The sequence below is a fragment of the Eumetopias jubatus genome, unplaced genomic scaffold (genome assembly GCF_037043125.1).
Source record: "Eumetopias jubatus isolate StellerSeaLion01/CBP00866 unplaced genomic scaffold, mEumJub1_p1.0 scaffold_3, whole genome shotgun sequence".
NCBI classification, from domain to species: Eukaryota; Metazoa; Chordata; class Mammalia; order Carnivora; family Otariidae; genus Eumetopias; species Eumetopias jubatus.
In genome coordinates, this window is record NW_028274809.1 from 21,781,596 (window position 1) to 21,798,909 (window position 17,314).

Genomic DNA, 17,314 nt, shown 5'->3' on the forward strand with positions numbered 1-17,314 from the left:
TAAATTTGGCCTGAATTTAGCCATAAGATGAATACTTCCAGCCTTGTTCCTGCCACTCCTTTAACAGATTCCTGTCCACCAGCCCATATCAAGCTCTCTGTGAGCGTGTGTAGTTATGTTTTTAAATCTCCAATATTTTCCTCTGCAAGTCTGTAGCTAAGTTTCTGGAGGGCAGGAATGCCGTCTTATTACCCAGCACAGTGCCTAGCAGACAGCTGAGGCTTTAGCATGTGACCGACAGGCGCTGGGCGCTGTGCCAGCAAGCCTGGATCAGTCAGGGGCTGTAAATGAAGCTCAGTGTTACCAACCATATACTCTGAGGTACTCTATTTAATTTTAACTCTCATCACAAACGTGAGATATAATGAAAGATCACTAAACTCAATAGCCACATATACTTGATTCATAGCTGAATCAGCTCAAACAGGGAGACATTGGTCTGCTTGTGTCAATACATGAGTCTTTCACTAAAAACACCTCTGAATGTGCCTTACTCTGGAATACTAAGGTTTCTCTACTTTGCTACACATTATAACCACCTGAGGGGCTTTAAGAACTCAAACCCTGCCCACGACCCCATTTTGGATTACCAGAATCTTTGGGGGAGGGGCCTTGTCATCAATACTTCTTAAATAATAGCTCCCCAGGTGACTGAAGTGTGGCCACAGTGGGAATCGCTGGGCTACCTGGATTTCATAGCCTTTACCAATGTCTCGGCTACGCTTGGTATGTGCTATGGACTTCAGGAGCTCTAGAGCTAATGACAATGTGATTCCAGGTGAGTTCTAGAAACAGGGCTATAGTCTATGGAAGACTGAGGGAGTTTACAATTTCTCCTACAAAAACGCTATAGTTGAAGGAAAAGGAATTGGCCAATTGGTCAAATAAAGAATAGGTACACTAAGTTACCCTTAAAATTTAAATTTTTCAAGGAGGAATGGGCATCAAGAAAATAATACCCATTAGAATAATTCATCTAAAGATGGTTATTATTCCACAATACCTTTTTGGCTTCCTCCGCTGTGATGGAACTTCCAGGGGCTTCATCTTTGGTGATCAGAGTAATTCCATCTAAAAAGTAATTCAGAGTGAAACCCCAGGGCAAAGCAATCCCAATCACACCTTCCTCTCCACCACACCTCCTCCCATATCTGCATCAGAGATTTTTAAAACTCCACAGGTGCTCTTCTCTAAAAGAAATGGAAGACTGTGAAGGCACTTAACTCACACTGTTCCTTCCATCTTATATTATCCTGTTTCCTACTTAGCCTGTGTAAAATAAAGGCCACATCTCAAATGCTATCTGCTGCATGAAGTCTTCCCTGATTAAACCTCTCCTTCAGAGTTTTCAGATCACTCTGTTTATGCCTTTGAAGTTGCTGTCATCGTATCTTACCTTGTGTAACTATGTGTACATATTTTTTCTCTCCTGATGGATCATACTTTTCTCAAGGGCAGGGAATGTGTTTTATTCATCTTTCTATTCCCTTCAATGTAGGCATGGCACAAGCTCAGTAAATAAATAACTGAATGACTATATACTTTGGCCCAAACCCATTAGATACCCAATATAGGAAGCTGCAGACATTTTTAGCTCAGTGAGAGCAAATCAAGGATAGAAAATCTACCCTTTAGTTTTCTCTTCTTCCTAAGATTTTCTTCTGCCTCAAATGGCTGAGGCATGATAAACTTTCAGAAAAGCACATACATTTAACATCCATTTGTACCTAGAAATGGCACAGGTCATGTGTATTAGGATATAAGTTCTCAGAAAATACGTACCTTGTGTATGTCCTGTAAGTTTCCTTTCAGCAAACAATATGCCACAGGCAATCAATAAACACCAAAACCAATCTCCTTGGCAGCAGAGACACCAGAGTGATTTGAGTAAGCCCCATTCACCACCTATTCTAATTGCTTTTGCTCCCCAGTGTAGAAGTTAAAGGGCTGAAAAATTAACTGTCAGGGAAATACTTGCCTGAGTGATGAAAAGCTGCCCCTTAGAAGCTGGATAGATAGATATGCAACTCCTTTTTACAGAGTATGCACAGAAAGACAGGTTGAAACTAATCTGAGGGCCCTACTTCAAGTGAAAAGTTTCATAATTTACAACATCATTGTTTTCATAAGAGGTATTTTTAATAGGTAGTAGCTTATACTTGGTTCTGAAAGAAAATCAAGTCAGGTGAGAAAAAAACAGGCAAAGGGCATGAAGGAAATCCAACATCAAGCCTAACACTGAAAGAGTGTGTGCTGCCTTCTTTCTAGGTTAAGTTTGCATTGGTCACTGTGAATAAGTGAGGGAGTGGCTTTGGTGCATGAAGACGCTGGTCTGCTGATACGGAAAGCCCAAGAACATACTCATGAAAGGTAGCAGGAGGGCAAAATGTGGGTGAGGTCAGTGACAGTGCTGTGGGTCAGGCAGGACAGAGGGTCTAAGAATCTAAGGGGGCAGTGTTTGCCCACACAGGTCCTTCCAACAAACAGAAAGGTAACATCTTCAGGGCGCCTGGGTGGCTCAGTTGTTAAGTGTCTGCCTTCGGCTCAGGTCATGATCTCAGGGTCCTGGGATCGAGCCCCACATCAGGCTCCCAGCTCAGCAGGAAGCCTGCTTCTCCCTCTCACACTCCCCTTGCTTGTGTTCCCTCTCTCTCGCTGTCTCTCTCTCTCTGTCAAATAAACAAAATCTTAAAAAAAAAAAAAGTTTCCATCTTGGAAATGGGTCTTGCTGCACAGAGTTCAAGACAGGACTTACATGTTTACTTATTATTTATCACTTTTTATTTATGCTCATTAAGCAAGATTTTTCGTTCACTGAATCCTGAGCATTTTCCCAAATCCACACGGAAAGTCACCAGGTTGCCATATTTTACATTTAGGTTTAGAAAAAAAGAGCATAAATATTTGGAGAAAATGACAGAAGACACCTTACCCTGAACGACAATTTCCCAGAAATGATTTAACTGTTTCATTTCCACTTTCTCTCGAAGGGTTTTCAGGAAATTGTTAAAGCGCTGCTCTTCTGAAAACTGGGGCGGCATGTGGGGGCAGAGCAGATACAGAAACAAGTCACTCCCAGGACAAAGGGCTATATATACAAACCCACCGTTATTAATAAGAAAAATATATAATGCCCTCCCTTTGGTAAATGGGAGGTCTGGTCTGTCATTCCAAATTTCAGCTTGGTTTGCTGGGAACCAGAAATCCTTCCATCTGTGGAAGGTACACACCTGCTCAGAACCACACCAGTTTTTCGGTGCTGTGCTTTTTAACCTTCAATACAGACAAAGTCAAACAAAAATAGAAGAGTTTCATGAATGCTCAATATGCCCATCACCCAGCTTCAACAACTGTCAACTCAGCCAGTCTTGCTCCGCATATACCCCAATCTTCTCCCACAACCCTGGGTTTGTTCGGAAGCAAACATCAACCATGTTATGTTATCTATAAATATTCCGGTATGCAGTATCTAAAATCTAAAAAGAGAGGGACTTTTTAAAAAATACGAAAAAATTAGTAGTAATTCCTTAATAGGAGTAAATGGCCAGTCAGTATTCACATTTTCCCAATTACAAACCCTTTTTCTTTTTCGTGTGTGTGTGTGTTGTATAGTTTTGCAGTTAGAAAAGGTCTCTATATTAAGAGTGGCTGATATGTCTCTAGAGTCTCTTTTGATGCTCTTCCATCTCTCCCTTGCTTTTTAAAAATTTTTATTTTAAGAAATCAAGTGACCTGGTACTTTAAAGGACAGTTGATGACAACAGGGCACTGAAGTGTTACTGGGCACTCCATCTAGCTGAGGGCAATGCTAAAAAAGCAATACACTTTCACTACCTTTTCCCACCTTACCAGATCCTTCTTCACCTGGGGCATCCTTAGTCCTATACTGACTGTCCATATTTTGTCTTTTACCTATAGGGCATTTGGATCATCTACTTCTACCCTAATTTTAACAATTTTCCCATTTTCTTATCATTCTTTGTAAGAACCTAAACAATTCAAGAATTAGTTTGTTCACTCAGCCAATATTTAATAAGCACCCACATGAGAACATATACTACAACTGTGCCTACTTTAAAAATATACTTTCTAATTTAAACTTGCTCACTCTTGCCTAGAGTTTATGTATAAAAGCCTAGAAATAATTTGGAAGATTTTCACAGTGTTTTCTCAAAATTCCTAATAAAACAAACAAAAAAACCTACATAAAAAGTGGGGTGTGGTGCTGATTAATTAATTTTCAGCGTTAATTTTTCCTGGCATTTCAGATCCCTACTCCCGTCTTCATAAAATCCTTCTCAATAATTACACCAACACATATTTTCCACCAATTTCTTTAAAATAACTTAGCTGGTCCTTTAACGGGTGGGTCACCAGAGGTTACAATGGAAATTTCCCTGGTTTGCTGGCCAGGAACCATGCAGCCAGGGCTATGATGTAATAAAGAACTGACTCCCAGGGACGAAGCACCCCGTTCATCCCACCCACCTTTATGCCCCCTCAGAAACGACAGTGACAGTAAAAAGACTTAGTCATTTTGGCATCTCTTGGCAAACACAGCTATTCAGGGTGAGAACAACGATTTCCGAAGCCTACGCTTACTTGTGGGGTGCTGTATGTCTCCCCTGTGATGGTGGCTAAGCATCCAGGAAGAGGAAGACAGGCTGGGATAGCATTACCTGAATGGCTTCTTCCCGGAAGACTGTGATGCAGTCCATGCTCTTCATAAAATACGGCGTTTCATTAGTATCCAGAAACTGTTCAATGTGATTTATTAGCTGGCAACTTGCTAGAACATAAGACAACAAATTTATTTTCCTTGTTTTGAGTGACGTTGGTTAGAGAGAGTACATGCTTTGTGTGCCTGTAAGTATATATTATGGTTCAAGAGCCTCATGGTCAGTATGCACAAAAGCTATTCTTCTTTGAGCGGGGGCGGATGGGAAGGGCAGGTGAGATGCAAAATGCTGATTCTGAAAGTCTGCATTCGAAAAGTTTGAGAATACTTACTGATATCTGTCAAGAAATAAAGTTTAATTTCTACAATGCTTAGAATTATGCCTAAGTGTTCCTTAGGGGACTAACACTAAACGGTTTTTTAAAAAGTTGTGGTTCCTTTTTGTTTTCCCCCCAGAATTTAGGGGCCATTTGGGTAATTCCAAACTGTCTTTCCTGATACAGTCACAGAAAATAGATCCTCTAGTCCCTCCCCTAATCCTACTCATGATAAACGTTAAACAGTGCCAGACAGAGAAGAGTAATGAGCCAGGGACACCCCATCTTCTATCAGTCACAGGTCAAATTAGAAAAGATCAGCCTTTGTCTTAATTTAATAATATCCCTTTAGAATGAAGAATCATTGCTACATATCTTCTGCCCTTGAACCTGAATATTCTCTCTGTTGCTCAGTATTCTACAAGCCATGAACACTTAATAAACAATAACTGTCAGCAATGTCATAAATTCTACAGAAAGAGGAAATACATTATTAATGTTATTGTTTCTAAGACAGGTTGCAACTTGAGGCTGCCTAACAAAGAGTTTTCAGTAAGGAAAAGAGAAACATAAAGTCATCAGGGAATATAAGTCACTGAGCAGATTGCAACTGACCCTTACAACTGGTATAGAACAAACCAAGGAGATGTACACATTCATGGCATAAAGGCTCAGTCTTACTTGTGCCCTGAAACCACTCACTCGCTGGCTGGGAGGGCAATTTATGCTGAACGGTCAAGGTGCGGCCACAATCATGGCCTCGTCTGAGCATCGTAATAGTTATGAATGGGTACGTGCACAGTACTAATGAAACTACTTTCAAGGCTTGCCTATAAAGGCTCGAGGCCACTAACTTAATCACAGTGACCTGAGCACTGCTCAATGCCTTATGAAAGACATCAAATTCAGTGCCATCAACTTACATCCTAAGAATCCTATAGCATATGGAAAGGATTAAAACACTGGACAAAGCAGGGCGCCTGGGTGGCTCAGTCAGCTGAGCACCTCACTCTTGATTTCAGCTCAGGCCATGGTCTCAGGGTTGTGAAATCAGCCCTATGTTGGGCTCTGCGCTCAGCAGGGAGTCTGCTTGGGATTCTCTCTCTCTCCCTCTGCCCCTCCCCCCACTCTCATGCTCTAAATAAATAAAACCTTAAAAAAAAAAAAAACTGGACAAAGTGTTTCCTAATACAATAATTTTGCAGCAAGAGAAAAATATCCCCAGTAACTATTTCGTCTCTTCCACCAACTAGGAGATTATGATCTCCATTATAATAAAGTACTTAGCAAACTTGAGGGATTAAAGAAACAGTTCCTTGCAATTTCTGAAATCTTTACCAATGTATCCTGCAGTGGTGAATTAATACCCAACAATACAAAGGAGAGAAAGGATGTTTGGATGGGTCTTTTTAAACAAGGTAAATAACACAGCCCTGATTAGTAGGCAGAGCGGAAAACCAACAAGCAGCTCAAAGCAACAGAAGCGATCTATCAGCTTGGAGCGGTCAAGTGACAGAAGGGTTTGACAGTGCTCCTCCAGCACTTACTGCAGCCTGCTTGCTCTGAAGAGACCCACGGAAAATCACTCAGAATTACATATCTAGCCACAAGAGCCTTCACAGGCCATGGGTAGTAATCCCAGAGATTCAGCATTCCTCCTTTCTTTTGAAATGAGAGCCAGGGACCTTAGTGAGCTGATGTGAATTTTTAAAAATCCCTGGTGACTGATTATAAGACATTTTCATGAATTAACATGGCTTTTTTGCTGGGCAATGAAAAATAGAATTTGGCCATCATAGAGCAGAAAACAGAATGAGCAAAAGTATGAAGAAGAGAGGTGGGAAAGGACAGGGTATGTCTGAAGAGAAGCAAATGGAGTCCAGACAGGAGGAGGGGAAGGAGGAAGAATCAGCTAGGGGAGAGGTGGGTGGTCTAAGAAGACAGCAGTCTGTGTGAGGGCGCTGAGGCAGGATGGAGCTTGGCTCCAGAGCAACTGCAGGGGAGAAGGGTTGAAGACCAAGCCTTTAAGGAACTGCAACATTTAGAGCTCATGGAGAGAAAACAGAGTTGACAAAGGGGCTAAGGAGTGTTGAGGGAGACACACGAAAACCATGAGGGTATGGTGCCAAAGATGCTAAGAGATTAAAGAGGAGAGCTGTCTGCTGTGTCCAAACTATGACATAAAGACTGCAAAAAAAAAAAAAAAAAAAGAGTATAAAAAGCACAAGGGATTACGTACTGAAGCTTAGGGAGTCCTTAAACCCAGGAGCCCATATATCAACTAAATAGGGACTGAACTGCTTTGCAAAAAACAGTTCCCTGACCCATTTTATCTTGATATATGATGGCGCGCGCACACACACACACACACACACACACACACACACACACACACACACTTGCCATCTTACAGGCAAAAGCAGAAGTCAATAATCCATTTGCAATAATGATACAGGAAAGAAGGGATAAAAGAAAAGGAAGCAGGAGTCTCAACATCTACTTTCTACTGGAGAGTGAAGTTCTTACGTATTTGTGGTCCTATATGGATTGAGTTTTCTTACATGTTAGACTGTCTTTCCCTCCAGGAAGTTCAGGAACACAGGGAGATAAATATATCCACACCTGCAATAAATCCAATGAATACGAAGAACCAGATTCTGCCCTTCCAGGAATCATCGGTTACATGGCCTGTGCATCTGGCCCATGATTCTGAATTCTGTCAGTCTATCCAGACTATTTTGCAGTTCACTGACTATCATGAACCATTTAACACCAGCAAATAGCTGTGATGGATGATGCTTTAATATACTGAATATCACAATGGGATGTGGACAAGACTTCCCTTCCAAAGTCTGGTGGCATTTCATGTTTTCCTGCCATTTTTAATAAAAGTAAAATGCAGAAATGGCAGACAAAAATAATATTCTACTTTGGCTTGATGACGCTTTTGAAGCCCCCATCCTCCCCACCCCACATAAAGGAAATGCTGATCATCAGGGTGCTTGTCTCCGCTTCCACATCAATTACAGGGTATGGAATGGCCTGTCAGTCTTCATACTCAGTAAATCACAGTGCCAATTATAATTCACCAAAATGCTTTTCAGAATTAGTCAGAGGCTCAGTAATACTCATTAGTAGCTAATATAAAAGATGGCCATTGAAAGAGCCATCCATCTTAGGCAAGGGCCGTCATTTATTTCAAGGAGTCTTCAAAATCAAAATGGTCTAAATTTTGAGGTTTTAAATATGGGCATTATATATTAGCCCAGCATCTTACATATGTAAAGATTGTTGATACACAAAATCAGTCTCAATAATATTTTAGTGTTAACACTAAAAATGCAACACAGATACAAAAGTTTTATGTATGGGGAAAATGGCAGAGTTTTTTTGTTTAATCTGAAATGTATGTTCTCCCTCTCTAGAGAAAATATTCACCACCGCCCGAAATCCCAGAAAATGAATCACCTCTCTTCTTCACAGGGGCCAAAACACCCGGGGCCATGTGCTTGTCAGCTTCTAACTTGACATTTGTTTACTACCTCTGTTCTCTGCAAAGATGTTTCCAACAGAATGAAAGGAAGTCATTTATTGTGGGTTTTTTCCCCTTCATCGGACAGAGCCCAAACAGCAGTGGGTTCGCTCACCCGTCACACATTATATATAAAGGGCTGTAAAACCATCTCAAACGATTTTGCTCAACCCAGGCATCATTCAGGACACTTCCCAATTTAATTCTTCTCACTATTCTCAATGCCTCCTGTGAACTGTACTTATTGAAGGGGTGCATATTTTACAGAAGTCGGCAGTTAAATTATTTTTAAATGTTAAGAACAGATTTACACAATGACAGTGGCATCTTCATAAAACAAACTTAAAAAGTGACGATATAAATTAAGCACTTAAATAAGTATATGGTCAGGTCAGTAATTAAAGAGAATAAAATAATAGTATCTATCGGCAAACAAAACTCAAAGCTAGTCCAGTCTGCCACCAATTAAATGCACATGTAAATACAATTACCATTTTAAGCCAGAAACTTACAAGAAACATCTGCCTGATAAGGAAATGAGTCTGTGTTTTAATACAGGCAGCTAGAACAGAAGCGGATCGCCAACAGGCTTATGGCTCTTTACTACAGGATAAATATTGGTCATCATGGATAGAAGCTGGGTATCTATCAGCCAGGGTCCAACCAGAAGAAGAGAAATCACTCTGACAAAGGAAGTGCAATGCAGGCAACTGTTACACAGGTGCTGAAGGGCTGTAGAGCCAACTGAAAATGGTGCTGTAACCCAGAGATTAGGAAGAGCAAGAAGCCCTCAGCACCCCTTGGCAGTGCAGGGGAAAGGGGAGAAAAGAGAAGAGAGAGGTAAAACAACTAGAGCTCAGGGGCCTGTCCAGTGGGAGCTGAAGCCATGGAGGACTGGAGATGCTGCCTAACAGAGAGGGAGGAAGAAATACCCCGGCTTCTCCCTCCCTCCTTGCCTCCTACCAATTTCCCACCAGGGTCTCCTGTTGGCTGAACCCTGTAGGAAGCCAGTTGTCATGGGAGGCTGCGAAATACAACCTGCAGGGGCTGGCTCTGTCCCGTCCCCACCCACCACCCAGATCTGGTACATACATGGGAGGGGCGAGGAGTGGGTCTAGGGGCCACTCCACACAGTGTCACTATGAACCCAGAGAGGTGGATGCCCCATTTTATGCACTGGATAGATCCTGGAGACACAAAATTAACAAAGTATTCTTTAAATAATAAAGGAAGATAAAATGTATAGGTTTTTTTCTTTCCTTCTTTCTAGTGAGAGAGAATACAACAAAGTTCAATGAAAAGTTATTGAAAAGGTTCATAAGCATTTGTTTAAAGCTTTTCTCAGCCAATTTTGTGTGTATATACATATAAATTATATATAAATTAATTAAATAAATGTGTGTGTGTGTGTGTGTGTGTGTGTGTGTATGGTGCCTGGGTGGCTCAGTCAGCTAAGTGTCTGCCTTCGGCTCAGGTCATGATCCCAGGATCCTGGGACTGAGTCCTGTGTTGGGCTCCCTGCTCAGTGGGGAGTCTGCTTCTCCTTCTCTCTCCACCCTCCTGCCCTCGCTCATGCTCCCTCTCTCTCGTGCACTCTAATAAATAAAATCTTTAAAAATACATATATTTAAAGCATACTTCTACAAAACCAGATCACGTGAAAAAAAAAAGATTTTCACGTCTACTTGAAACACCTTTAGAGCTACACACATCTCCCTCTTCTTCAGGTCTAACCCTGTGAAACCCAGCACATGGTGGCCACACACCTGTGTGGACCGCGATGACAAACCAGAAGAACCGGAAGTGACTGAACCCTTTCACAGAAGTCAAAGGATCTTCTGAAGATTGAAGTACAAAAAAGGATATCCTAAATATTTTCTTCTCCATGACAAAAGATATGCTGACTTATTTCTTAAATGTCCTTTCTGCTTCTATTTCCAAAAGAGGCTGGATCTAAGACCCCAGGCAGAATCTGCCCTCAATGTTTCTGCTCCTGGTCTAGCATGTCTGGTGTTCCCGGTTTTAGTTTTGTGGTCTTCAGTGAAATATCTTTGTTGGGGAGAAAGAAATCACCGGGTGGCAACAAAAGAAACTGAGAATTAGGACAAAAGGAGAAACTTTACAAACCTGAAAATGACGTGCAGATGTCTTATTTTGAAGCAGCTGGACTGTGAAATAGACACAGCTCTGTCCTGCTCTTTGCCTCTGCCCTGATCTTCCCCTTTTAGAAGCTGTTCTGCGAGACAATTTGCCCCAGAATTCCTCATTGAGCAGACAGAGTTGCCTGCCTCCCTTCTGAGAAGAGAAACAGTCCGTGGCCCTGACACAGAGACCACCACAGCCACAGTATCACGCGTGACCAGTGACACAGGAAATTGAATGAAGACATATAAAATGCTGACCATTCAACAATATAGATACAGCCTTGGCTGGTTTATTATATTATTTTCTTACCAGTAACTAAAAAACTCAATTAAAGCCTCACCATTTAAACTCCACAAGTTCAGTCACAGACCATTTTTTCATGCTTAATGATTTTCTCATTAAATGCAGTAATTTCTTACAAATTGCACTAATAAAAGTAAGTCCTGCTGGGTGTTTCCCTCCCTTTTAAATGCTGCCTTTTCATTGATGTGTTAAATTAAAACCCCAGGCACAAGGAGCAGAGTAAACGCAAAGTCTTTATTGTCAGAATCCATTCCTGCAGACTCGAGATCTCGCTCGTTTTATTTTTGTTTTTATTTGAGCTGTGAGTCCTACCTTATAGCCACAGGACGGTCTCTTGGTCTTAGCTCACTCTAGAAAAAAGTGATAGTGCGAGCTAATGAGAAACTAGAAAAATGGCATCCAGCAAGCCCACTAGTGGTAAGCTCATTTTATGTAAGAGAACATTACAACAAGTCTTCTTCATTCTGGATGAATAATGGTTCTCCTCTTAAATAACTTGAGTGTAAGACCAGGTCTGTTCCTAAGTCAGCTGAAAATTTTAAGTCTCCTGGTCAAAGGGTGGGTTCTATGGCATTCTATGGTCTTTTTATTTTTTATTAACAACATTCAATTTAACCACTAAAGACCCACTGAACATGTCCCACAAAACCTGAAGGTTATCTATGAATATTTACAGATTTACAGGGCATACAGCAGTTTGCTAAAGACCAAAGAACGTCCATTTTTTTGTTTTTATAACTAATTTCCCCAATTCCAGGAAGGAGTGCATTTAAAGTCCAAAATTGGGACACGATGCTAACATAAGAAAGAAGCTAAAGGAAGATTTTTTTCATCAAATGAAGTGACTTCTTTGGCTCCTTTGTGTAATGTATATGCCATATGCTTGGAAGTATGTGTTAGGTGTGGGGCTAGGGAGTAGAGAGAGAGGGTCTCCAGTAGAGAGAGAGGGTCTCCACAATTTTCTAACTCTAAAACTTTGGTGAAGCTTCCTAAAATAAAAGTGCTATGGAAGAATTAATAACCTTACCATGTAGACTTGATCCCATTCCAGATGGGCAGTAGGAGGGAGGCAGAATGCAAGATGACAGTGTTTGGTACTGTAGCAATTTTACAGTATCTGTCTAGCTTCATAGCAGAGTGGATGTCATCAACCTAATGCAGGAAGTAAGCAGAAGGAACCAAGTAGCCATAGTAACAGTGCAGCCAGGAGGAAACACTCTGGAACAGGAGACCAATCTGGCAATGGGATCCAATTAAAAGTTGGCAATTGAATGGAATTGAAATTCATGTATCAGTTGAAGAGATACAGTGAGTGGTGAGTCAGGCTCCACAGAAAGGAGAAGCAGGCGGCCACTGCTTGAATGTGCTTTTATGGACGATGGGGGTGGGGTGGTAGCACAGTGTCCTACGATGCCCTAAGAATCTGAGTCACTCTTTTTTTTTTTTTAATTTTATTGTATTATGTTATGTTAATCACCATACATTACATCATTAGTTTTTGATGGAATCTGAGTCACTTTTAAAAGGACGTATCAAGTACCAGAAAATTTAAAACAACTATGTTTCATGTGGTAAATCTTCCTAAAAATTGATAAATAATAATGCCCTGTGTTTACATGGCATCTTTCCTTCAGATCCTTTTTTTCCTTTCATTTTTTCCCTTTTTTGATTTTGTGAAGAAAGTTGTATAATATTTTAGAGCTCAAAATACCGAGATATTATTTTTCTCCACTTCTTCGATGGGGCTAAGACTTATGAATTGATCCAGAGAACCTGAGAGTTAATTCTGTTGTAATTCAAAAATTCAAATTGTGATTATTCTCAAGCACTGCTCCCTTAAAGTCAACAATGGAGGGGCGCCTGGGTGGCTCAGTTGGTAAAGCGACTGCCTTCGGCTCAGGTCATGATCCCAGGGTCCTGGGATTGAGCCCCGCATCAGGCTCCCTGCTCGGCGGGAAGCCTGCTTCTCCCTCTCCCACTCCCCCTGCTTGTGTTCCCTCTCTCTCTGTCTTTCTCTCTCTCTCTGTCAATTAAATAAATAAAATCTTAAAAAAAAAAAGTCAACAATGGAAACAAAAAAATTACTTAGTCAGCAGTACTCACCGAGCATAAAAACAGATGGAGGTTATCTGTTCCAATGATGGTGGACGAACAGCAGCCGTCTTGACAATGTATCACACTACAATAAAACTACTACTAGGCGCAGGTATCCCAGGATACACTGGCTCTTAAATCACAAGCACCTCTTTAGAGCGGGATTTGGGGGTGAGAAAAAAGAATGGGCATTCTTTGTGGAAGGAACATCATGAGCAAATATACAGAGGCAGGCAAGCCAATGTTATAAGGGTATTAGCAGGAATACTGTTTGGTCTGAGTACAGAGTTCACAGAGGGGGCCTGTAGAAGATGGGTCTGCAATGGCAGAGAGGGTTGTGGAAAGCCTTGAAATGGGGGACTAATTTTAAAGACATGGGGAGTGATTAAAAAGGGCTGACCCTTAACCAAATCTGTGCTATAAGAAGCTAAGTCTGGGGGCGCCTGGCTGGTTCAGTCAATGGAGCGTGGAACTCTTGATCTCAGGGTTGTAAGTTTGTTGGGTGTAGAGATTACTTAAAAATAAAATTAAAAAAAAAAAAAAAGGAAAGCTAAATCTGTACCAACATATGGGATGAACAAGAAGAACTTTGAGGATAATTAATATAGGATGCTATAACTGTCCAATGGTGAAGTAACGAAAGCTTGAATTAGGATACTGATAGTTAGGATGGAAAGGAAGAGACAGATCCAGAAAATGATGGGAAATTAGGGGAGAATTATAAATGGGTACAAAGTGGTCAGATATGCTCATCAACAGTCAACTCAAGAAGCAAAACAACAGCAGCATCAAAAAACCCTTCTTTCTGGGGAAAGTCCTATTAGCACCAGGATATCCTTAGGCTGTTCCATCACTTGGGATACTTTTCTTTGGGCTTTCCTGTCCAGCCTTTTAATGGTTCAGGTTATGCCAGGCTAGTCTATGAATTCTTCCCCAAATTGGTCACCCACCTGCATCTGCACCCACACTGCCTTGTGTCCTACTGCCTTGGAGTACTATTTGTGCATCTAAGTGACCCCTTCTACCGGTGCCCTAGACACCACACCTCTCCCCTTCTCAAAGATCTCATCCAGTCTCATGCCTTCAGAGAACATCTCTAGGTGACTTTTCCCAGATTTATATTTAGAACCCAGACCTCTTGCCTGAAGTCCAGACCTGCATAACCAGCTTAGCATGTCTCTGTCCTTTCAGTAAAAACCAATTCCTTCCAGTTGCTCAGGCCAAAAAACTTAGGAGTCATCCCTGACTCATTTCTTTTTCTCACACCCTATATTCAAATAGTCGGTAAAACCTGCCAATTCTTTTAAAGCATGCCAAGAATCTGACCTCTTCTCACTTTCTCTCACTTGCATTACTACAGTAGCCTTCTAACTCATCTGCCTACTTCAAACTTGCCCATTCTCAACATGGTGGCCAGGGCACTTTGAAAACATAAGTCAATTAGATCAACCTCTACTCAGAATTCCTCAGTGGTTTCCCATTTCACTGAGAGTAGAAGCAGGAGGTCTAGGAGGCCCTATGTGATATGTACCCCAGATACCCCCCGATCTCATCTCCTACTTCTTCCCTTCAGCCACAATGGCTTCCCTGATGCTCCTTAATGAAGTCAAACGCCCTGCTTCAGGAGAACATACTGCTCCATCCGAAACGTTCTCCCCAGAGATACCCACCAGGTTCTCTCCTCCACCTTCCTCAATTCTCTGTTCAAATGACACCCCAAAAGTGAGCCTTCCTTGATCCTCTATAAAATCATAAGCCCATCACACCCCAGCACTCACTATCCCACTATCCTGTTTTAATTTTTTCTCTAGTGCTATCATGACTTGAATACCATTCTCTGAAAATTCATGTCCTTTCTAAAATCTCAGAATATGACCTTATGTGGAAATAGGGCCCTTGCAGATGTAATCAAATTAAGATGAGGTCATAAGAATGGGCCCTAATCTGACCGGTGTCCTTATAAGAAGAGGGAAATTCAGGGCACCTAGGTGGCTCAGTCAGTTAAGCGTCTGCCTTTGGTTCAGGTCATGATCCTGGGGGAGTCCGGGGATTGAGCCCTGTGTCGGGCTCCCTGCTCAGTGGGGAGTCTGCTTCTCCCTCTCCCTCTGCACCTCCCCCGGCTCATGCTCTCTCTCTCCCCCTCATATAAATAAAATCTTAAAAAAAAAAAAAAAAAAGAGGGAAATTTGGACACATACTGTAAGAGAGCTCCCTGTGAAGAGGAAGAGAGACCAGAGTGGTGTGTCTACAAGCTAAGGACCACCAAGGACTGTCAGCTGTCACCACAAGCTAGGAGAGGGGCATGGAACAGACTCCCCTCGGAGTCCTCAGATGGAACCAACCTTCCTGAAACCTCCACTTTGGAATTCTAGTCCATAACTGTGAGGAAATAAACTTCTATAGTTTTAAGGAGGCCCCTCTGTGGTACTTTGTTATAAAACCCTTGGAAACAAACACAAGTCCTTACCACCATTTGACATTTCTTATTTGTTTACTGTCTGTGTTTCGTTACAGTGACTAGCACATAGTAGGATGCTCCACCATTTGCTAAATGGATGAACGAATGGCCTAAATGTCACTGATTTACTCCTGTAAAACCTCTAAAGAATGAAAATGTCTTTTTGAATTCCCTCAATTTAAACCCACACACTGCATTTTTAGAACTGGTATCACTAAGGGGAATGGATAGTCTAGAACTTTTATCACCACACTTCACGTTAGTTTTACAGAGATGGAGATGGCGAAAATAAAGCTCTATGGAAGGGGGAAATACATAGACAAAGGGAAATGGGCTGTGTAAGAGATGTGTGCAGGCATGTGTGGAGAACATACCACTTCTTTTTTTTTTTAATGGGGGCGAGGGGCAGAGGGAGAGGGAGCATCTTAAGCAGGCTCCATACCCAGGGCTCGAGCTCACAACCTTGAAATCATGACCTCAGCTGAGATCAAGAGTCAGATGCTTAACCAACTGAGTCACCCAGGTGCCCCAAAGATACCATGTCCAACGCTGTCCTATGTGCACATAGTCATCTTTCTGTTGTCACTTACTATGACTTAGCTCCATCCCACTTTGCTGTATGCTCTTTTTTCTTCTCTTAGATCACGTTGATTGATCGCACTGGGAATTGGGGGGGTAGTGGGGGAGTGTTTTCCAAAATGTATTGTCTATGGCTATAACCCCAATTTACCACACCCTAAAATATTAACCATCTTGACTACAACACGGAGCGTTAACAGGGATTAACAGGGTTACTCCTAAGAGGAGACGGTGAGAAAGCAAGATAAAATGTGAGTTTGGGAAGGGACTGGAAAAGATGGGGACAATGAAGGAAGAGACTTCTTTTTCTTAACTTTTATGTACTACTCTATTATTATTTGATTTTTTTCCAATGAGCATGCATTTATTTTTTAATGAGGAGAAGTCTAGGGAGCTAATAAACAGTTGTTTCTATTTCTAGTGAGTCTTAAATGGGTAGATATTTTTCATGGGTTGGCATTTACTGATGGTGAAACTCAGAATATTTCTATTTCATGATCCTTTCTTTTTTATTTTTGGCACCATCTACTTTTTTCTTTCTGTTTATTACTCATATACTTAAAGGGCTGTATTAAAAAGGACCTTCAAATTATTTAATTTTACCCACTGTCCTCAGGAAAGACTACCAATGTGAACTGGATTTGCTACAGGCAAATCTTATCTCTGGTTTATATATTCAACGGCTCCCTCTCATCCTGTACATTTAAAATTTCAATGTATAAGTCTTGTTGGCTTCATTACAGTCCATCTAAGAGTGATTAGAAATGGAGACAATTACAGGATAATCCAACCTTAATTATTCCATATATTTTCTTCTCAATGTATGAGACAAATAATGAATCAAACAAAATAAACCCATGCTTGAGAAATGGCACAAAAGAAACAAATGAAAGGAAGGAATAATGAATCTATAAACTTTCCAAATCTATAAGTACTGACCTTAGACTTATGTACTAAAATACCTATTGTCAGGGCACTTGGGTGGCACAGTTGACTTCTTGGTTTTGTCTCAGGTCTTGATCTCAGGGTTGTGAGACTCAGTCCCGTATTGGGCTCTGTGCTCAGCAGGGAGTCGGCTGGAGATTCTCTCCCTCTCTCTCTCTGCCCCTCCCTCCACTAGTGCTTTCTCCTTTTCTCTCTCTCCCTCTCTAATAAATCTTTTTAAAAAAAATAAAATACCTATTTATCACTAAATTGTAAATTGACTT

At 41.3% G+C, this 17,314-nt stretch overlaps 1 protein-coding gene across 2 annotated transcripts in view; it reads right to left on the minus strand.

Annotated features, from left to right (window-relative positions):
• Positions 1-17,314, minus strand: part of XRCC5 (X-ray repair cross complementing 5) — an 88,344-nt gene that overhangs the window by 9,143 nt on the left and 61,887 nt on the right. For both annotated transcript variants that reach the window (XM_028112237.2, XM_088021568.1), the window contains exons 17-19: positions 4,680-4,789; positions 2,933-3,029; positions 1,004-1,071 (exon numbers count right to left, since the gene is read on the minus strand). In XM_028112237.2, the coding sequence (XP_027968038.1) occupies positions 1,004-1,071; positions 2,933-3,029; positions 4,680-4,789 (275 nt within the window). The remainder of the gene's footprint in view (positions 1-1,003; positions 1,072-2,932; positions 3,030-4,679; positions 4,790-17,314) is intronic.